Consider the following 23,545-nt stretch of genomic DNA (forward strand, 5'->3'; position numbering starts at 1 on the left):
GGAGCTAAGTTTATTGCATTGATATTTTGTCACAGGAATCACAAAAGTCTCAAAAACATCCTCCAGTGGGAAATCAAAAACATTTTCCCCTCTCTCTTCCAAGTAACACAAATAAAAATTCCCGTTAAAGAAGTTTTTCTCATTAATATGCCAAGGTACGGGACAGTTGCAATTGGCTGACAAGCAGAGCTGCTTGTCCATTTTTGCCTACAACCTCTGCCCAAGGGGAAAGGGCAACAAACACAAACCAACACTTCGCCATTCCAGCAGATGAACACAGTGCATAGACGTGGCCCTGCCTGTTGGTACTCGCTGTATTTTGAGAGGGGATGATTCCCAGCCAAATATGTCAAAGCAGCTGTCTAACCTAAGTGTGTGCACCCGTGATTAAAGAGATACGACTCTGCTAATCCAGCCCTGATTTGGGAAGAAGGATTAATATTTAGACACCACCACCACCACCACAAATAAGCTTCTGGGACTGTAAAAAAAGCAGTCAGTCAAGGATGCTTAATCAGGTAGAGATGATTCATTTGAGAAAACCTGCACCATGACCTTTCATGAGTTTCTGAGCTCAGGCAGGCTGTCAAATTTTTATGGAGAAAAGAGGTGTAATCAACTAGTGCTTGTGATGACCTTTTAATAAGTAAATGGTTGAGGTAGGCGCGCATTCTGAACAGAATGAGAAATTGGATTTCTGTGTGCGTCTAGCGCTTGCTGGGGATGGTGATGAAATCCACCCCTGTGCTCGTCCTATTATCCTGCTCCAACTAATATGTATACACACACACACACACATATATATATACACGTATGCGCAGCTGGAACAGTGCGCGGGAGTGAAGACGGGGTGGAAACGGTAAAAGTTTGTACACCCTGCAATGAGATGATGGCCATTCACACCCAACCGGTGCCGGTGGGAGCCCCCCGGGGCCACCCAGGCTCCCGCTCCCGCACGGCCGGGAAGCTGGTGGGCTGGATGTGGCAGCGGGGCTCCGCACACACCGGACCCCCGGGCGGCGGGGAGGCGGAGGAGAAGGGGATGCCGGTGCCGGGTGGAGGCGACAGGTGGCGGCGGCGGCGGCGGTGGCCCCCGGCTAAAAGCAGCAACCGCGCCAAGCGCGACCCGCCGCGCCACCGGCGGGACACGGGGCCGCGGCGGGCAGGGGCGATGCGGCACCATAAAAGTCATGGGGCGGCGGGACGGCGGCGGAGGGCGCCATGAAGGCCGGCGGCGGGGGGGGGGCGGCGGCGGCGGCGGCGGCGGCGGCGGGCGAGGGGCAGCGTCGGGCGGCGTCGGGCGGCGTCGGGCGTCGGCGGCGTCGGGGAGGCGTCGGGGGGCGTCGGGCGGCGGCCAACGCCCGCGAACGGGACCGCACGCACAGCGTCAACACGGCCTTCGGCGCCCTCCGCCGGCTCATCCCCACCCGGCCGGCCGACCGCCGCCTCTCCAAGGTGGAGACGCTGCGCCTGGCCTCCAGCTACATCTCCCACCTGGCCAACGTCCTGCTGCTGCAGCGGCGGCAGGCGGAGGGGGCGGACGACCCCCAGCCCTGCCCGCAGCCCGCCCCGCAGCCCGCCCCGCAGAGCCCGCCGCCCGCCGCCGTCCCCCCGGCCCCCCGGCACATCTGCACCTTCTGCCTCGGCGACCAGCGGAAGCGGGTAAGGGCCGGCTCCCCAAAATCGCTCTGCGGGCACTGTTTGGCAGAGGGTGGTTGTCCGTCTCCGCAGCCGGTTTGGGAGGGTCCCAGCTGAGGGTTCCTTGGTATAGAGTCATCGGATAGTTCGGGTTGGACGGGACCTTGAAGATCATCGAGTTCCAACTCCCCTTGCCACGGGCAGGGACACCTCCACTAGAGCAGGTTGCTCAAAGCCCCATCCAGCCTGGCCTTGAACACTTCCAGGGATGGGGCATCCACAGCTTCTCTGGGCAACCTGTTCCAGCGTCTCACCACCCTCACAGGAAAGAATTTCTTCCTAATATCTAATCTAAATCTCCCCTCTTTCAGTTTAAAACCATCACACCTCATCCTGTCGCTACCCTCCCTGATCAAGAGTCCCTCCCCATCTCTCCTGTAGGCCCCCTTTAGGTATGGGAAGGGGCTCTAAGGTCTCCCCAGAGCCTTCTCTTCTCCAGGCTGAACAACCCCAACTCTCTCAGCCGGCCCTCATAGCAGAGGTGCTCCAGCCCTCTGAGCATCTTGATGGCCTTCTCTGGACTCGCTCCAACAGGTCCATGCATCTCCTAACTTGTGTTTTTTATCCCTCATACAGCACCGAGAAGGAGAGAAGCCGCTGTCTGGTCCAGCTTTAGGTGGACACTGAATGGGCTGAGAACCTCGCGTGAATGTTGCACTGACTGTACGACTGCCCTGGGTAACGTCGTCGCGCTCATGCTATACGTTTACATTTAAATAACGCCGTCCTAAACCAGTTATTTTTTTAAGCCTCTGCGCTTTGTTTCACGCTGTGATAGGTTTATTCAGGGCATTTTGCAAATGAAACGGAACCCCGTTGAGCCAGCGGCACCTGGTGCGGCAGCTATTTTAGTGCGAGAAACGTTAAACCGAAGCAGCCGAGCCCCGGGTCCCGATGTCTCCGAAACCCGTGTCACATGGTGAAACTTGAACTTCCCAACACACAGCCTCTCCTGTCGGGGGAAAGCTGTCACGAACGGGTCGTGCCGTACCCCGCCAGCCCCTGCTCGGGCCGCACGCAGCGCTGCCGCCCACTCCTCCAGCCGCACGCCAGTTCTCGGGGTGGGGAGCCCATCCCGACAGCTGACATGCTCGGGAGGTTTTGAACGATGCTGGGAGATTATTTTTAAGGCGTTCGCAGAAAGTTGGGAAACTTCCAGAGAAAGCACCGCCGTTCGCTGCAGGCGCAGGCACGGCGGCACGTGGACACGGGATGTAGCCAGGAGGGGAGAGGAAAGTGGAGAAGTGCTGCGTAAGCGATGCTCTTTTCTTATTAATGGTGCAAGTCGTGCCAGCCCTTTAAAGTCCTTTAAATAGCATGGGATATTCCTAAATTTGTCTGGCAAGTAGGGGCTAGGGAGGGTTTCCCAAGGGCTGTCTACATTTACCCGTCACCTAGGTGATTCCCAAATTGTGCCTGTACATCACCGATGCCATTTGTCTCCCCGCATTTTATTAACTTGTATAACTTAATTTTTTTTAGTGGTCTAAAAAGCAAATATGCATGTTATATTTTCAGTTTTGGACATCAACAAAGGCTGATCTTAAACCCCAGTAAGAGTGGATTTTAAAAAAAATATATAGCTAGTTTAATTTTGCAATGTTTTTTAGAGTTATTTATAATATATCTAATTAGGCCTTAATTAATCTTAACTTTGGGAGGCACTCCGTATTCTTTAAAAGCTTGGTAAGCGTATACCACCCTGAGAAGTGCTGCTAAGAATCCGTGTCTGGTGTTGTCTCCCCTGATGCCATCGGTTCAGTTCTCCCGTCCTCCACCCTCACCGCTGCAGCCAGATGTGAGGAGAGAAGACGCAGCCCTGCCTCGCTCACTTTACTTACCATATATCATTTTCTCCTCTTCCCCTCAATAAGAGCAAAGCAAATTCTGGCATTTGTGATGAAGAACTTGAGCAAGAACAAGGTCTCGGTCTATTGTTCACGCAACACCACACTTTTAGTTTTCCTTCTCCCTTCCCCAACACGCACCGACCGCCTTTATCACCGTGAGGGAAAATCTCTTTTACCTACAGAACCTGCCCTAAACTTCTCTTTTAAAATCCTATTTAAGAAAAATACCAAAGCAAAGTTCCAGCAATTCCACATCACGTCGGTCTGTTCACTTATTAAAAGCTACACGTTGTATTTTCCTGGATTGCGAAGAGTTTTTTTGGTTTTAAAAGGTTTCCATTATTTTATTATTTTTTTTTAATAGGGAACTTGAAATTGCTGCCCGATTATGATCTTTGTTTTGCTTTGGCATCGGTTCGCGAAACTGGAACTCTTTCATGCTTATACAAAGTGCTTTTTAATTTTTGTATTGTGTCGTCGTGTCGGGGAAGGGGGGATAGATTTCTACAAACAGGTCGTCCTGGCTTTTTTTATTTTTAAAAGGAAGTTGAAGAAGTTTGTCTTTTCCAAAGTTATTTACTTCAAAGCTGATCTTACAGTTCAGCTCTACATTCTTATGAACACATTAAACCAAAGCATCTGACCCGCTTTACAGACAATCGATGCTAATCCAGTCATTTAGCTGTATCATTCAGTATGATACCCTAAAATGGCAAAAAAATAATGCATTTTCAAACAAATTTAGGAAAATTTTGCATTGAGTATACTCTGAATTTTGCAATAAAATTAATTGTTTCAGGTTTTCACAATGTTGTGACTTTATTGCAGTTTTAAGATTTTTAAGCCTAGTTCTTGGCAAATGCAGCATATTTTAATTTAATAGGATATTAAAGGATATTAGTTATTAAAGGAAACAAGTATAAAACAGTGAGGTCTGGTTTTGCACCATAGAATTAGCCGAAAGCTCATCACTTGAAACTCTCATGAATAATTTGCACGATCCTACAGGAATTTGGTGTCCTCACTTTAAATGGGATTTTATCTCCCTGGTTTTGTGTAACGTTTATACAAAACGCTTCCCGATGCCAAAGGAGCAGGCTGTCACGACTTGGCCATCTCTCCTGTTTAACTTGGCTCAATGTAGCGTTAAATTCTTCTTTCTTTACTCAGGTAAAAAGTGTTGAATTCAGCTGGGCTTGAAGATTTTGGTATAATGCTCAGATTTTCAATTACTAAATAATATTGGAATTTCAGTAACACTGATTGATTGTGGCAGAAATTAGGCCCCAGAGCACCATAGCCCAAATATTCCTGGTATAGACAGATAATATCTATCCAAAACAATGATGACAGTGATTTCTCTGAGGAACAGACCTCAAGCCTGCATGTATATATATGTTATACTATGTATTTAAATGGGGACAAGTGGGGACAGATCCTTACCTTTGCTGAAGTTTATTTATAATGTAAAACTTCTCTACCCCCAGGAGCAAAACCAAAAGATGCAGGATTGAGCTGTTACTATGTAAAGTGTTTTCTATAAACCCAGGGAAAAGAGGATTTAATTTCTAGAGACACAGATGAATTGAGTGCTCAGATTTCACATATAAAGAGCTCACTCATCATTAGGTATTTTATTGAATTTTTACTGTATGAGTTTGTGTGTCTTATCAGTTCTATTTTTTTAATCATTTCACGGAGAGGCATTGCTCATGGCGTGCACAAATACATATTTATAAGCCAAAATTTTGAGGGTGTCTAAAATCAAGTACCTTATTTGATGGTCAGGCACTGGAATGATGTGAGTTTTTCCAGAGGTGCCAAGCACCCTCTTCTTCCGCTGAAAACATGTTTTTTCAACATATTTGTGAGTCCATTCTGTTCTGTGTGTATGAACAGAGGCAAGCCTAATGCCAGCCCCATCTTTGTTTTCCTGTAAACACCTGGCTATTCAATTTACATGATGCATGAATAAAGCAGAAATGGTGAGATGAGATACACACCATTTGATCTTAGATCCTATTAAATGATTGTTAAAATATTCCAAACATCCTACTTTGTATAAATCATTGTACTTAGCCTGCTACATGACAGTATAAGAACAGCATCAAGCAAAACGAATAAATCATGTTGTTTGATTTTACTGGTTAAGCTTAAAGAAGTGTTTTAACATAGTTCTTGGTTATTTATGAATTAATCATAATGGAAGTCAAAGTACTTTCGTACATTAGCTACTATTTTTAGCTCTGTTCTACAAAACAGAAGTTTCCTTTCTAGTACCTTCTGGGAAAATCTGCTTCTTTACAAAAATCTGTATTTGTTTGCAAAATGTGCTTATATTTGCTAAAATAAACTGTATTTTTGTTACTAATTTAAACAATAAACTATGAGCACCAAGGTGGTAGTTCTCTTCTATAGCCATCTCAGTTAAGTATTTAATATTTTTCTTTACCTTTTTCAGATCTATCTATACAAAATTTCAGCAGCATATATATGTATGTACATACGTACGTACATACTCTATGTATGTATGTGCATCCATACTGCAGGGCTGCCAGAATGGTTGCATAAGACCAGTAGCCTTTAAACCATTAACCATGGGCCAGTTATGTTTTGGAGGCGGGATTCTGATCCTCCAAGGTCTCCCTCTCCTTAGCCCTGAGAAAGTCATAGTAATACTTAAGGCTGGGCTCTCCAGGCGTCACACGAGTCACTTATCCCTCCTGTATCTACTCCCACTACCAAAGCTCGACTCATTGAGCTTCAGATTTCTAAGCCAGCACTAAAGATGCATCCTAGGTGCTTTCATGAAATTGTAGGGCTTGATCTGCAAGCTCTACACATCTCTCCCAGGTTGCTTGGTGTGCATTGGCAGTAGAGAAGGAAAGCGGGTAGAAAGCTTGGAAAAATGAACAAGGGGGTTCCTCTGCTCAGGGCTGGCACAACATTGTAAGTGCCAAATACAGTGGGAGCTGGAGGGAGGGAAAGGATGGAGGAAAGAACAGAGGGAGAAGGGAAGAAGCTGATTTACCAGTGAAAGTTTGGCAGTTTCCAGCATCAGGCTAAACAAGCCAGTACTTAAGCTAAAGAGCCCATAGTATGAGCGGTCAGTGCCATGTTTCCCCTTTGCAATTTTCTTGGGATGTTGTGTGTTTATGACCAGAAGGATTCATGGTTCCTAAAGCAGCAAATAGGACATCACTGCAAGCGGAAAAGCTGCTCAGTCAAGTGACTGCATTAAAACTCTGCCAAATTTACCCTTTCTGAAAGGCAAATAGTAAATAGTAAATCTTTAATCATCGTATTTAATAATCTTATGTCGTCACATACTCCCCCCTTGTATATACTCCATATAAGACTGTAGGAGCCATTTCACAGAAGTCATAAAAAGTTAAGCATAAATTAGAGTCCACTGGAAAATTTGAGAGACAAAAATCTTTGATGCCATTCATTACTAGAGACTTTCAATATAGTCTTTCAGCTTCCTTCCACACACAAAAGAGGTGTGTGTGGCCTGTTGCACTGTGAGACACTAAACACTATGTTGAGAGAATCCCACAAAAAAATATAAAACCGAAAACATCTGTCTAAATACCACTTTTCAAAAGAGAGTAGTAACGTCTTGATTGATAGCGAGAGCTAGTGGATAATACAAGGCTAAGAGAAAGGGGTTATATAAAATTAGCTAAAATAGACAGCATGCTACCAAGGCAAAAGATCTGGGGGATATATTATATCAGGAATCCTTTGAAGGTTGAAGAAAAGTGTTTCTAAAGAATCAACATGGGGATTGTGGGGGAGGAAGAGAAAATTATTACTGGGATAAAAAATACTGTAGAGTTTTGTGAAAGCTAAAGAAAAAAGAAAAACCCCACATTACTTAATAGTGAGAAGAACTGAACTGTCTGCTCTGAACATATTTCTTCAAAAACTTTTTCAAAATTTGGATATACATACACAGCCAGGCAGCCCAGTGTCTTATTTCAAGTGAAATCCTTTACCTATTACAACTTAACACAGAGTTTCAGAAACTGTGAAAATTCATCCCACTTTTGAAGTTGTACAGTAACGAATCCAGACTTCCTCAGGAGAGGAAGGAGAAAGAGAGGGCACTGATACAGAAGAGGAACCAGTAGCCCACCGAAGAGGATATTCTCTGTGGTGCCAGGAGAAATCCCAGTTCAAGTCCAGGTCAACACTTACCCTTACAAATGCTCTAATCATCGTATCCCTCTCTTGTTGCATGGGAGGTGTATTTGGGGTCTATTTTGAGACTCCCGAGCAGCCCCCGGTGAGAGGTCTTAGATCTGCAAGAGCTATGGTGCAACTGGGCTTGACCTGGTCAACTAAAGGGTTATTGTTGTTGTTCTAATGAATATTTAGATATTTATCATAATTTAAGCTGCTAGGAAAGGTCCTCACGAATTGCCGTGCTACAATTAGGTACATAGATTGAAAACCAGGATGTATCCATGCATTTTTCCCAGCAGAAGGCCAATTCAAGGCAGTCCTTCCTCCACTGGGTCACTGGAATTTTTTGTGGACCCTCTCTGAAGCCAGATGAGGTAAATAATTTATGTTAAAACAACAACAAAACAACCAAAAAAAAAAATCCCCAAAAGAAATCTAGCTGTTGAGAGGATTTGACATCCTGATACAAGTGAACTTGATGCACTTGAACGTGATGCATGAAAGAAAGTGCCCCCTGTTTTGGTGCTAGATAAAATGTTCGTGTAACAAAACACTTAAGATACCAGTTGCTTTAGAAAGGCCTTATCTTCTCTCATTCATTTACTACGTTCACATCACAGTAGTGTTGTGAGGTTTTAATTAAACATTTGGAAATTGCTATGGGTTCCTCCAAAGGAGAAGCCAATATAAATAAGACAATTACACCGAAACGGGTGATGAAATAAGTAAGTGATAAAAGTAATTCTACTTGTTATGGCATCTCCTTCTAACATCTGATTGTCTTTCCTTCACATTATTAAAATAAACTCTACTTTCCGAGCATATGTATGCAGATCATTTTTAAATGCGAAGATTACAGGAAAAGGTAATTCTTTCAAGAAGAGAATTGAGCTCGGCAGAAAGGGTAGACATCTGTCAGGCCCAGATAAGATCAGACAGCTGTGCTCTATCCTGAAAGGGTGTTGTGAAGCTAAGTTTTCCTAGGGAAATAACATCTTTGGTATGAAAAGCAGCAAATTGTAATGAAGCATCCGAACAAATAAGTAGAGAAAACAGAAACCCTCAGAGCTCATTTTTATCTAAAATACTAACCCTATATCAGGAGAAAAAAAAATGCAGGATGAGAAGAGGATAACATCTCTTCCGAACAGTGAAAAATAAGGGGTGGGAGGATCATCTCACTTTGTATTCTCAATCAAATTAATCCTTTAGATTAGAATCAAAGGTAAGAGGGGGCTTCAGCAGCAATAATCACTGCAGAGAGCCACTAGGATAGTAAGAGGGCTGGGACACATGGCACTTAGGACAGGCTATGGGAAGAGGGGTGGTTGAAATGGAGAGGAGAAGGAAAGCAAGGTGGAAATCTGACAGCAGCCTTGCAGCAGCTGAAGGGAAGGTGGAGCCAGGCTTTCCTGAGAGGCACACGAGGAAAGGACAAGCAGCAATAATCACAGGTTGCAATAAGGTAATTTTCTTTATTTAACTTAAGGCAAAATGCTCCTCACCAGAAGCCCGGTTAAGCACTGGCACAGGTTGTCCAGGGAGGCTGTGGAAGACTTGGAGAGTTTCAGAACGTGTCGGGGCAAGGCCCCGAGCAGCTCAGTCTAACTTTGAAGTCAGCCTTGCTCTGAAAATGGCAGATGTATTGAATAACTCAAGAGGTCCTTTTCAATCTAATTTTTTGTACGAGTCTATGAAATGATGAGCTTATGGTTCTCTGGAAAAGGAAGGCTGTAGAACAGAATAGTAAAAAAAACTTGAAAAATGTGAGGACTTCAGGGAAAAAACTATACTTCTGGGCAGTGCCAGGATCTATTAGTCCAGATGAAAATGGGGGGCATCCAACAGGAGAGCGAAAAAGGTTCTTGCAGAAAGGAGGAACTGAACGTGCCTATGAAGGGGATTTCCAAAAATAGAAACAGTCAGAGGGAGGGGTCTATTTCTATCAGAAGGACGTCTCAGGTCTATTCTGGGCCTGAATTAGTAAAAAGGGTTTAATGATTTGTTTGGATGTTGAGTTAAGATTAAAATTTGCAGGTGGTAGCTTTGGAGGGTAGGGTTAGAATTAGAAATGAACTCAGAAAGAAAAATAAAAGGAGAAATGTTCTTAAAAAGATGCATTTCAATATAGAAATGTATGTGGTACTACACATGGACAGGAATAATCCACTGCACAAACAAATGATGGAGAATGACAGGCAGAAAATTATTTTTGAGTTGTCACGTATCACAAACGTGAAAAGCCTTTGCAAGAAAAGTAAACCTCACACAGGATGCATATTTCATCAAGACCCCTTTCGGCACTATTTTCTATGATTATTAGAACTTCCCCAAGTTCTATCTGAAATGTCTGGCTGGGTGGAAAATCTGTTACAAATTGTAACTTAAAAGAATACTATGTATAGAGAAATACAAAGTCTTAACTACTGTGTCTGTGCAAATGAAATGATGGATGGGGGCTTGAGACTGTGAATGCCAAACCAGGTAGCAGGGACACAGGGTATCTGTATCTCATTAACTAAAAAATGTGTACTGAAAATACCTGGGGGAGAATCAAAAGAAGTTATGAGACCCTGAAACTTTCAACGCTAACATTGAAAGAACATGTGGTGCCGGTAGTGATTGGAGCCCGAGTGTATGCTAAAAACGGTGATTAGCATATCAGAAATGCACGATAGAAATATTAGCATCATGATAAGAGGTATCACAAGCTGATTCAAGATAAGCACACGGGAAGCAGGAGCCAGGCTGCAGGGTAGCAAGGCCCTACTCTGTGCCGTGGTGTTACCACTGCAAATGAATATTTTTATTTTTGCCACGCTGCTCAAAGAAAATCTGAGTGGAAAAGACAGGCTTTAATAACAGGTGCTATGAAAGATAAGAGCATAAGTGAGAGTTTCTGGCTGATGTGAGAGGCAGTCTCTGGAATGCTCAGTATCTAGACTGGCTAGGTGCTAAGCACCAGCCCTGGACCAGCCGAGCGTGGGTCAGGACCACTGAAGCACCAGCGCTGGCCAGCAAGAGAAACCCAAAGGGAAACAGCCAAAAACGATCCACAACATTCCTGTACTGCACAAAATATAGCCGAATCCAGCTAGAGTCGGGATAAAAATCAAAGGCTACTTTTCTGCTACATAAAGCGTGTTACTGCTTATTTTAGCATCTGTAACGAGATGAAGCAGAAATAAAAGGCGTGTTATGCTGTGCCTTTCCATTCCAGCAAATGCCATAACATTGCAGTGTGCTTCATTACATGAGACAATCCATTGATTGGCACATTTCAGCTGTCACTAACCTATTACAAATGAGCAGAACCTCTTCTGTGCAGAAGCTCTTTCTTTCTCCCTGCCATCTTGGTGCGTTCGCCCGTTCTCCCGTGGCCCAGCTTTCCCCAGGATGGGAAATACATAGGAAAAATGACTTAACAAGTCACTACTCTTAGGAAAACGCCACCGCTCTTGAAATGTTTTAATTAAGCTGGCTAAACTGTTTAATTAAAACTATTTAAAAGGCCCATTCTCATTTCCATTATGGACTTTAAAGATCCTATAGCCTCAAAGAGTATAAAGGGGTCCAAAAGGAGCCATAATGTAAATAAGAATTACTGACCTTATTTTCACTGGCATTATTTATAGTTGGTGATCTTCTTGTGGTGGCTTGATTATCATCTGATTCTAAAAGGCTAATAATTTCACTTCATTACCCTTCAGGTCTGGTTCTCTTTCATAAGTAGTTTAACAGATGCCAAAAATAAATAAAAAAAGACAAGAAGAAGAAAAAGAAAGCTTAAGAATCTAAGTAATGCAGAAAATGAAGGCTGTTAAAAGACAAGGTTGGGCAATTCCTGCACCAGTGATTTAGTTCGTTGCTCACCACCTCCATCTGCTGAAAGTCACTGTCTGTACCAGCAGAAACAGATAAATCTTGGGGCTATCACTGTTCCTGTATTGATATAATAGCTGAAACTAGATCAATAGCGGTTTCAAAGGAAACATTAGACTGCTAGTTGTGGTGGTTAAAGATCTGATTACTTTTGCCAACTCTGCTAGCAAATTACTAGCCTCTGCCACAGGAAAGGACATACAGGTGGGGCAAGAGCTTCCAAAATTACTGTACAGTCAGGAATTGTCAGAACTTACCTGTCAATACCCAAATCCATTTGAATTTCAACAAGACTTGGGTCTTTGAAAATGAAATTGAGGTTTTATGGAAAAAAAAAAATGCCAGTATTCAGATGCTGACAATACATACAAAGATACGACATCTTAATACATCCTTACACACTTCTGTGTATTTACTTCTAGAGCAACCGTTACCTGAACTGCAGTAAAACTGACCAGCGTTGGAATGAGCAGGAACACAAGAGACCATCTTTGTGTGTTCCAAATGATCATACTAATGCAGAATAATTCATAGGGGTGAATATCAGCTAAAAAGGGGTGAATATCAGCTAAAAAGGGGTGAACAGTGTGTATGACTTCTACGTGCTTGCCACCAGGTTACTTCCACAGAGATGCTGATGGAGGTATACTCTGTCCCTGCTGAACAGGACAAGCCATGCAGCCAGGTCAGAGGGAGGAGGATTCAGGAGACAAGATGCTCTGCTCAGTAAGTTTGTTCCTTTTTACAGTCCAAAGACATATAACTGAAATACACATTTCAGTAACTTAGCTCTAACCAGCATATCCTGCAATCTCCACCAAGAGGGTCCCCAAACACACAACTGCTGTTCCATAACCAAATATCAGCAGAGCAGCTGAGCCATGTACAAGCCTGGAAGAAAAAGGGAGAGCTCAGTGCTGACCGGGGAACAATAATAAAAAACCCTTTTTGTGGCTACTTGATGACATATGGTACATGGTTTGAGCTTTCTTGTGGGTCCCTGACGAGTCAATCTGCTATGCAGAATTGGAATATTACATCAGATAACGTCCAAGTCCCAATTTTTATCAGGATTGGTACTCCATTATGCTCCCATTTTAGGCAGAAATTAAACCTGCAGCTCCATTTGCCTCAACATTTAAGGATAGGTTTCGGTTTCTAATAACTCTGTGTCACCTTGGAAAATTAAAATAGTATCTCTCGTTCTGATTGTATATGAAAGTATAGCTAAAACAAATTTCATGGCACTGATTAAGTGTCGTGTTCACTAAACTTTAGAAGCCCATTATGGATCTTTCTCTATTGGTGTTTGCGTATGCTGCATGGTGAGTAAGAAAAATCAGATTTCAGGTGCTTACAAGCATGACAAATAGGCACTGAAGTGGCCTTGAGCACCGGGATGTAGTAATGGAGAGGAAATTGAAGCATTCAATATTCTGAGGTGCCTGAGCCCTCTGCAGATGGCTCTTGTATACTTGTTAGTAATCTAGCAAAGGAAAAAATGCCTCCGGTTTTGTTTGGGTTTGTTTGTTGGTTTTTTACTCTGGCAAAATAAATAATTTTAATGGACGCAATATAATGTGAATAATAATTATACGGACACTAACTTGCAGCTATTACTTTAGATATTCACTTCTGAATGAAATTAATGCAAGATTTAGCAAGTCCCTTGTTCGGTACAAACCTCCAATTCCACGAGGTTACCACATTTCTGTGTTAATTAGGAGCTTTGTGGAATTTAATTCAGGGTTGCTGACAGAAAGGCTGGTGATCGGGAGTATTTTAAACTTGTGACTGACAGTAACAGCAGTGCTACAGTCTATCGCCTTAGTTGGACTGTGCATTCCGCTCATCTTCATACCCCAACATTTCATTAAATAAGTTGGTGCTTAATAACTCATTAAAAAAATATACATATATTTGTATGTGTTCATCTTTATGTAAGTCTGCATTTTATAATGGGGTATATAATTAAAATGCAGAAATCACATTATATGCTTTTATTTTTGTGCCTGTTTCCATCTGGCAGGTAGACCTGTGGAAAGAAATGCGTTTATAGATGAACAGATGACCTGGAAATATTTATATATTATATAATCCATTTAGACATTCACTTTCAGTGAATGAAGACAATATCAGCAGGTATCTGATAATTAGGTATCATTAGCACGTGCATAAAGATAAAATTTAATCTGTTCTACTGCAGTGAAACTGTGGAGGTTTAATATTTTTAACTTAAGAGCTTTTCTGGTTCAGATTTTCATAGAGATGGAGGTGTTACGATTCTGAAATAAAGTTTAATGTAAAAAAAGTCCCAAAAGATTAGAGCACTGATACTTCCTCTAAAGCCAGACACACTCACAAGTGTCAGCCACTTGTGAATCACAGCAAAAAATTGTGATTTCTTAACACAAGCCTCCCTAATCTTCTAGCAAGGATAATTCTGTATCTCTAAATCAAATCAAGTTAAATTATTGGGGTTGTAAGCCCGATCAAATGTGTAGAGCACATAACAGATTAGAACAACAAATTGGCTATTACCCAGTAATATACACAGGTGTGACCCTGCAAAGGTCAATAGCCAAACACTTTGCTCAAGTATGGAAAGTTAAAAATAGCCTCTGCAAGTGTTGTTTATATAAATTGGTGATGGGCAATAGCCTTCAAAGGCCAATAAGAGTGAAAAAGTGTATTTAATTACCTGAATTGAATTGACCTGTACATGAGAAAAACATGAAATATGAACAACCCAGCAGTTTTATGAAAGAAATGAAGTGGTACTTTATAAGATTATTAGAATTGCTATTGATTTGGTGAATAATTGTGTCCTTGATTATTTTAACTGTCTTTCCACACATTCAGTCATCCCCTACAAGTGAAATTTAATTATTGTTTAAACAGAATCTGAGCACATCCTCAAGCAAAATAATATAACTAGCGATAGCACAACAATTCAGTAGATCCCTGCAGCAGTGCATAGAATCCATCCAAAAATTAGATTGTGTCCCAGCGTGCTGCAAAACTACACTTAGCCGGCTCCCCTTATGTTATCAGCCAAAGCCAAGTCAGCCAAAGGATGAAATCAGGTAACTGTTGCTTGAATTCCTCTTTCTCTCTTAAAGCCAGCACTCGCATTCCCACGGTGCCTTACAAACAGCCTACTGACCGTACAAGGGCAGTGAGTCCCCACAGATGGCCAACCTGATGGTCCTCTCCTTCAGGAGCACAGAGGGAGGAAAGAGGACTGTGTTCCTCCTCCTTGAGGAAGAACTGGATTAAACTGACAGAAGAAAAGTAGTACATAGAGGGCCTTTGGGTTGGTAGCAACCAGGACACCCCAATATTGCAGGGTTTGTGTAATCCAGGTCAAAACACAGAGTAAATGTTTCAGACTGGCTAAAGACTCAGGCAGATACCACAGCACCAGTTATGTCCTCACCTGGTCCAAAATGATAAAATCAACTTTATCTTGAGATATTCTCCATGCTTCCTTTCAGTGGAAGAAGCGTTCTTTGAAATTTAACATCAGTGTTAATACAACCAAACACCATACCCAGCCATGACATTTCTGTAAAGGTTGCAGAATTACAAACAAGATCTGGACTCGGCAGCTGCCTGTCATCTCTGCCAGTCATAGATGCCAACATAGAAGACTGATTTAAAATTGCGTGATGTGGTATATTTAAAATGAACATCAAAAAAAGTGAATTTACACAGGCTGGATTCATCACTAATATTATAAGTACATCTTGTCACATTTTCCATGCAGCTTAACCTTTTGAAAATACTAGCTATTACTGGGCCAAAACCAGCTTTTAGGTTTAGAAGGTTTTTAAATTCAAAATATACTTGGCACTTGTGTTTCAAGTAAAGATTAAAAGCTAGTAAAAAAGAGTTTCACACTGAGCTAAAACCACCCCAGAATGGTGTTATAAATATGCAGAGGCTACAGGGAATAAAAACAAAAAAAGACCATTCAGCAAAGAAAGCTGCTTCCTTTTCAGGATCAAATGGGATCTCAAAAACCAAGAGAAAAAGGTGAAAACTATCAAAAAACTACACAGATGAGAATCTGCAGCAAAATTTAGAACAGAAGTATTCTTCAGCAATATGTGAGAGAACAGAGAAATAAGCATCGGGGATGCAATAAACTGTGGTCAGGCATAAATTAAAGCTGATCTAGCTGTGACTTAAAAGTCTAAAAATGAAATTGAGATTGTCTAATTTTAGGCATTCAACCTACATACCTCAAGAAAGAATCTATTAGCTCCTGCCTCTAAATCATACAGGACAGCTAAGTTCCCAGTTTAGGCTCCTAGATTGAGACACCCAGGTCAGTCTCCGGGAATACTCACCGAGATGACTACTCTCAAGCTTCTAGTAGAGATGAGAGGTTGAGGAAGGGATCTTACTGAACCCAAAGTAAAAGTAAAGCTTGATGTTCTCAAATTGAAAACATCCAATAGCCACCATTAGTAAAGAAAGTCTGATAGCATGGTTTGTCTAATAAAACTAGCAACTTCAGGCTTCAAAAGAGAAAATACACTGTGCATGTTTGAAAAGGTGGGATGTAATAACTTGGGAACTATGAATTCATTCGTCTGACCTCAATAATATGTGAGTCTTTAGAATACACTTTGATTTTATTTAATGCAAATACATGGAAACAGAAATTATGGTCCCATACAGTGACCGAAATAGCTTTTGCCACACTTTTACACTTTCTCAAGAGAGAAAAAAGAAAAGAAAAGAAAAGAAAAGAAAAGAAAAGAAAAGAAAAGAAAAGAAAAGAAAAGAAAAGAAAAGAAAAGAAAAGAAAACCAGAATAAGACTCTACATCTATTTGTAGGCAAATGAGCATATGCAAGGCAAACACAGAGCCATCATGTTTTCTGTAATATTCCATGTGCAGCTGGGAATGCTTGCATTAATGCCAGTTAATCTGCAGAGCTATGAAGTGAGGGAAGGGAGTGTTGGCCACGGTACCGGAGTTATCTACTACTCTTCAAACACTGTAACCGAATCCTTCACATCCTCCTGGACTCTACCAGAACTGAGCAGATGGAGCCTCACTAAACTGCTCGTTCAAACACAAACGCATAATAAAGCAATAGACATTAAGGGTTTGACATGGTACCAAAGCAGAGGAACAGGAATAGTTTTACTAAAAGTGCTTCTCACTTAAATCTTTCTGTGGTGCTTCTGGTAGAGTGAAGAGTTCATGGCTTAAACCAGGTCTAGCAGCATACAATTAAATCTAAGTAAATCTGATTTACATTAAAAAAAAACAATAAAAATGAAAGGAAAGAAGAGAGCCTTTGCGACAGCACAGTCTGACTCTGCTTTTCTGTGACGCATCGGCTTCAAGCAGCTCTGCAGTTTCTGCATTCTTGCAATTAAGGCAGAACTCATCCCTTACATCCTGCACTAAGAGGAAGCCTTTCAGCTCGCTTTTGGGGTTTTTTTGAAAGGCCTAACACTTTTCTCTTTCATTCCTACTCCAGCTCAAACTTGGATTTTTTTTTTCCCTTTCCAGCAGTCAAAGCTTTAGAGAACAAATAAAATGAGGATGAAAAGTTCTTCTTTCTCAGCTTTTTAATTTAAGGATTTTTGTGCTCTCATTTTCTTTATTTTTTTCTAATTGCTTGAAATCTTGGGGTCAGCCATTGAAGTATCTCTTTTTCCTGAGAGCATAGCAGAAACTATCCATCCCTTTGAGATAAACAAACTGAAAGAAGACTTTCCTTTGTTCTCTTTGCCATGACTGAAAGAAAATTGTTTGCACCACTGCATAATAACTTCATTTTAAAGGGGTTTTCTTAATAAACGGGAAGTGAGAGTCAGACTATGCAGAAAAAAGATAGATAGGGGCAGAAAAGGATAAGAGATCCACAAGAAGAATAAACTTCAAAAGAGTTTTCTTCTACTTTGTGGGTATCATATTCTAACTCTGACATACCTTTCCTCCTCATAGAGTAATTCTGACTGGAAACTTTTTTATATCAGCTTTTTTGAGTTTTAAGAACTTTTTCACATAATTTGAGATCTTGTGCATTCCAGCCCCTTACACGTGGCCCTACTTTTTGTCAGGATGCAGTCCTGTCTCATTTTATAAAATACCCTGAGGACAATATTAGTTGCAGGACAGTTAGGCACAGAAGAGAATGTGAAATGGAGTCTTAATTCTGAATTCCCTGACCAATCTGGTTGTTCAAATAGAAATAAAGAGCATGGAAGAAATCCAAACAGGAGAAGAAGAACACAGTTTTTTGTGCTTATTCAAAGGATAACGATGTCCTAAGGGAACCAATAAAAGAAAATGAAATTGTACAAAGGACACCTCCAGTACATCTAGTAAATCTTGTAGGAAAACACAACTACAGAAATCAATAACAAAAAACTATTCACAAGGATGCTAAATAAAGTAAACTAGGAACAAGCCCTTTTGAAATGCATATATCATAAACTGAGTTCTAAGACTTCAAAATCATTATTCATAATCCAGGTTGAAATTCAATAAAGATATTTACCCAGTGTTTACCTCTTCTTTTATGCAACCTGAGTTTATATAAATTGCCAGGGAACAAGAAAACACGGCAAACCTCTTCAGCATAGTACACACCATGTAATTTCTGCTCAAAGCAATTTTTGCACTTGCCCAGAAGTTGTGTGCGTGTTTAAGGAAGGTAGTCCATGTGCTATTTTGTTCCGTTTGCATAGATGGTTACTCCTGTTGAAGCTTGTTGATTTTCATGTAAGAAGAACAGCAAAACAGAAGCACGAGTTCAGAACAACAAAGCAGCATCCTGCACCACTTCACAAATACACCAACTGCACAAGGTGCAAGAGTATTCCCAAATCTGCCTGACTATTCTACGTAGCAGGTCTAACAGTGTATTTTTTATATTCTACTCATTTAAAAGGGATAATCTGATTTCCGCCAAATTATTACCACAATTACCTGTTTCTATTGAAACTAAGCACAATAAAAATAGAGTCTAAATGGGTTTGGCACAAGTTTGGGAAGAGCCAGGGGGTAAGTCACCAAGTGAACTGGAATGATGTCTGAAAGAATGGCAGGAATGAATCTTGAGATTGCTATAAATTACATGTATTAAAAAAAACCCAAACCGAAGCAGAAAACACACAAACTACTAGCCCAATACTTATGCATATAAAACATCTTATATTCATTAATGATGACAACATGCCTCTCCCTGTTTTATGAAATGAGTTCCTATATGCAGTGCTTTGAACTCTGCAAAGTTTTTTAATTGAATTGTTTTGAATGAGACCTGCACACTGCAGCAGTAGTTGTGTTTTCAGGTAATCCAAAATTAATCCTAAAGTTCAAAGAGAATTCATGCATGAAGTATTGGTAGTTCGAATGGCTGACTGAATCGGTCAAACAATATATCTTTAAAATTACACTAAAAGCCTGGTTTTTGAATATTTAAGGTCTGGTCATGCATTCCAGTTTATCAATACCAATGATACTTGGCAAACATAGAGGCTGTGGTTGAAGTTCATATTAATATAGCACAAGGTCCCAAGGAATACTTTCTGTCTCACTAAAAGCTTTTTTAAAGATTTAACTAGAAAAACGCTAATGATACTGTAAGATTTCTCTGAATTGGACCCATATGTACATTTACCCTGGAAGAGTTTCCTGCACATTGTCACAGTTATTAAAAACAAACGCAAATATAGAATATACAAAGAAAAGGCTGGTTTCAGTACTACAATAAGCATGACGTTTACATTTCAGGAACTGCTGAATAATGACAATGGTAACTCTGAAATTATTTACTGCAATCAAACTGTGTCTCCAAAATAACTCTTACTCTAGAATATGCAATACTAAAGTTAAGTATAGGAAAGGTTCAAGGAAAAAGCCCTCAGTACTTATTCTTATTGCATCATATTTTTTAATGTAAAGACTAGATGTACCCCAGTCTTAGAACATTTAATACTTACAATTCCACCTTCTGTTTTTCCCTTGAGGTGTGCTTTATCACATGGGTGCACAACTGAGCAGGGATGGTCCGACTGACCTCTCCCTTCTCTTAAAAGTCCAAGATGAATTCCCACTTACTATAAATGATCCAAGTTTTATGGACTAATGACAGTTTAAAATACTTTTTTTTCCCCTTTTACTGCAATCCTGTCATTAAGACTAACAATCTAAAGTAGCTAAGAGAATGAGTAAGCAAGATGATTTACACAGATGATAGTGCAATGGTAAGATGTGACGAAGGATTCTTTGAAATTTTTTGTAGCTGAACCATTAAAAAGATTTACACCAAGGTCTTTAAGTAAAAAGAGAGCATTGCCAAACAGGTCTGGCAAGCTATTCTGTCGATAAAATACTCTGGCCCATAAATTTAGCCAAACTCTCAGCTTAAAACCTGATTAAAAGCTAGAAGGAACTTGCTTTGTTACCACAGAGAGCCCACCAACCCAGTATCCAAAGAGACTGCCTATAAAAATCAGACATGGTAGCAACACTTCTATAAAATCTCCACCATCATTGCATCTCCTATACTTTTCCATGAGGCCATGTACCAAAACTGAGGAAATGTTTAGCATGAGAGAGCACAGGTTCTAATACAGGACAAAGCTGTGTTGAAATTATTTAGGGTAACATTAAAACCTTTTATGGTTCTGTACCTGGATGATCTGTACCTTATGGCAAGACTTTGAAAAATCTCACCATACAGAAGACGCAAAAAAATATGTATATATCCTTATAAGGTTTTCATTTTAACTTCTTTCAGAATGTTCTTCAGTTACAGGTTAAGATACAAGCCTGTATCTTTTTCATATGCCATCTCCTACCATTTTTGGTCATTAGAGATAGCCTCAGGAGGCAGTAACCAGACCTGGATTCATGCGTAGGGCAGATTCAGAGTCAAAGCTTGATGCTGTGACTGTACCAGAACATACTTTTGGAATTTTAAAACAGCAGGATTTGATACTTTTCACAACAAAATTTCTAGAGAAAACAACAGAAAGAAAACAGGAGGTTTTCTGTTGCTCAGTGTATCAGAATGTTATTATTTGTTTGGTGCTAAAAATGGGCTTCAGGTTGTAAACCACGAGTGTTTTGACACTCCTTGCTTCAAGATCAGCTGTTCATGACATTTCCATCCACTTGGACTGCAGCCCATCCAGATCTAGAAAACAGGTGTCATCCTGTTTTGGACTTCACTCAAACCAAAAAAGTAGGGATAGATACTCATATGCCCTCATCCTCACCTTGAAAGTCTGAATAAAGTGACGAACTTTATACAGGGTACTCCAACAGTCCAATTCTAGGAGGAAGAAAAGCAAGGAGCCAAAGTGGCAGACAAGGAAAGGAGTCCGTTGGTCGCTTGCTCTTTTTATGCAACAGTAGTTCACGCATCTCTGCTGTCTGAGGGCAGCAGGTTGCCACCATTTAGACATCCCTGAGCCAAATTCTTTAGCCTCCAAACAGAAATAAGTAGAAAGAAATCCACAGGGATGGTAGCCAGCTTAGCTTGCTGACTGCTGCGTACGTCCTGGGCAATTTTACTCCTCAGGCTGCTTCAGGACACAGCCTTAGATTAACGGTCCATCATAGTAGCCTTGAGTTTCTATGGAAATGTATAGCAAGCAGCTGAATATCATACAGGAATTGTTGTGCTCCTTTAGCTAAACAAGGGTGGAAGAGAAAGACACCAATAAGAGGGAAGCCCCACTGCCACCACCAAGCTCCGTAACCAACACCACCTTTTTCAGATCTTTGCTGCTATTTGGCAGTCTGCAGGCAGGGAGAAGTGTCAGGGAATCTCACCCACTCTGGTTACACAAAGGTTACAAACACTGCTGGCAGCATTTACATACACATACATTTACATACACATCCTTGGAAAGAGACAGTTCCCACCCCTCTTTCTGCTCAGCCTTTCCTCAACTGAACTTTGAGCCCTTTGAGGTCCAGCTTCCAATTCTCCAGCTTTTGCCCAGGTCTTGGACCGCATACTGGACAATATCAACACCCAGCTGTAAATTAGCATCTCAAAATCCAGCTATCGGCAGAGTAAAATAACACAAAAGATTCATAGGGAGCCAACACTGCGTCAAAGGAAAGTCAGCCTCCAATTTTTGTCAATTTTTTATGTCCATCACAGAATAAACTCCTCTATCCAAACACAAATATTATCTATCGCTCTCTAAAAACACGTTTAGTGTGTCTGGTGGTATTCTGAATGAGACAGAAAAAAACCCACCAAAGATAAATCATGAAAGTGCTTGCCATTTTTTTCATCAGAATTCTAAGTTTTAGCAAATAAACTCACTATTTCAAATAATAAGAGAACCTGTTCCAGCACTACCTGTGTTCACTCAAAAACATGCATTCACATGTGCGTGAGGAAGACTCTAAAGACTATATGTCTGTAAACAAGAAACAGGACAGAAATGAACTTCATGACAACAAAATTTTAACTGAAGACAGAGATTTTTAACTGTTTTAGGAAAATGCTTGTTTCACATTCATCAAAAAAGCCATTTATTAACCATCAACAAGGTGGATGAATCAGGCAAAGCTGGGAAATGGGAGAAGATGACTTAGGGAACAAGAGGACGAGATGTTTGGGAAGACACGATGGGAAACAGTTTGTACACAGTCAGATAGATAAGATCCCAGCACTGGGAACGAGGGCTCAGAAGAGACGCTTTGTTCTGCTTATGCCATTTCACTCCATAAGAGTCAATACTTGTTTCAAAAAGCTAAGAGACTCTGAAGGTTTCTGCAGTTTGGAGAGGGAAACCTCTTCTGCAAACGCAAATACATCAACTCACTGATGGCAGGCAGTCAGCTTGGTCATTAACAGAACGATTTTACTCTCTGGTCAACATCCAGACATATGATAAAGCTGTCAGGATTTTTATATAGGTTCCTTTTTCATAGGAAGGAAGGAAGAATTTCATATATTTTTTTTTCATTCATAGACAAAATATTTAGGAAACTTTAGTAGGCAACATTCATAGAAACACAGTACTGGGGTGTTTTTTCCCCTGCTCTTAACGTGTTGTGTAGCAGTCTGGGAACCCAAAACAGATCATGCATTGAAAAACAGTTTTCAGAACAATTCATTACAAGCACTGAAGAATGCTTGTTGCTTACATATTCTCCCCAGATGATGTGTCGACTGCACATATACAAGCCCTCATTCCTTACAGACCCGGTCCCACTAGACTGAGTGAGAGAGTTAAAAGTGGTAAGACACATTACTCATTCAAGTATGTGAAGTCAGATGGGTTCAGAGGGGATTACAAATGTCATTTTTGCTACTGAATCTCTTTCACGCTAAGTACTGTTTACTGCACACGTTCACACAACATTCCCCTTTGGCTGCACAATCGTTAGCTTTCAGATTTGTAGAACCGTTTCAATCTCAAGTATCTTCCTTGAGGGAAATGCTGAATATTTCTCTTGTTTTCAGCGTGTTGGGAAAGAGATGAAGCTTATTCATAAATAAATGGTTTGTTTTCTCCCACATTTTCCCTCTAATGTAAAGTACAATTTTTGCATACTGCATACTGATGTCTCGCGTACTACTGTGATTTATAGCACTTGTATTACTCATTTTCATTGCCATTTTTTGATTCTGAGCATATTTTTGGGTTTGCTCGACTTTTTCTTTCAATTACTGGATTGTCCTCTACAGCGTATCAATTTGAAGAAAAAGTTATGAAATAAATTTGATGGCATTTGCTAGAATTCTTTCCAGAGTACCTATTGTGCCTTTTGCCAGTAGATGGCAGCATGTGGCTGTTCAGCTGGTACAGCCTCTCTGCAAAAGGCCTAAAGGGGAAACAAACTTTCAGAAAGAAACAATTGGGTCTTTTTAAACCCACATTCCTTATTTATTCTCAGAGGGCAAAATATTGCAGTG

At 41.0% G+C, this 23,545-nt stretch overlaps 1 protein-coding gene across 1 annotated transcript; it reads left to right on the forward strand.

Moving 5' to 3' along the window:
- The first annotated feature begins 1,221 nt into the window (after positions 1-1,221).
- LOC141463177 (transcription factor 15-like) lies at positions 1,222-2,325 on the forward strand. Its single transcript, XM_074145472.1, has 2 exons — positions 1,222-1,662; positions 2,275-2,325. Exons 1-2 carry the CDS (start codon positions 1,222-1,224, stop codon positions 2,323-2,325), a joined length of 492 nt encoding a protein of 163 aa, XP_074001573.1.
- The last annotated feature ends 21,220 nt before the right edge of the window (positions 2,326-23,545 follow it).

Source organism: Numenius arquata, chromosome 3 (assembly GCF_964106895.1).
Source record: "Numenius arquata chromosome 3, bNumArq3.hap1.1, whole genome shotgun sequence".
In the NCBI taxonomy this organism is placed as follows: Eukaryota; Metazoa; Chordata; class Aves; order Charadriiformes; family Scolopacidae; genus Numenius; species Numenius arquata.

Excerpts from the sequence above, each read along its gene's own strand:
- LOC141463177 (XM_074145472.1), top strand. The coding sequence starts at position 1,222 with ATGAAGGCCGGCGGCGGGGGGGGGGCGGCGGCGGCGGCGGCGGCGGCG. Across the intron at positions 1,663-2,274 it reads TCGGCGACCAGCGGAAGCGG|CACCGAGAAGGAGAGAAGCC; the intron begins GTAAGGGCCGGC and ends TCCCTCATACAG.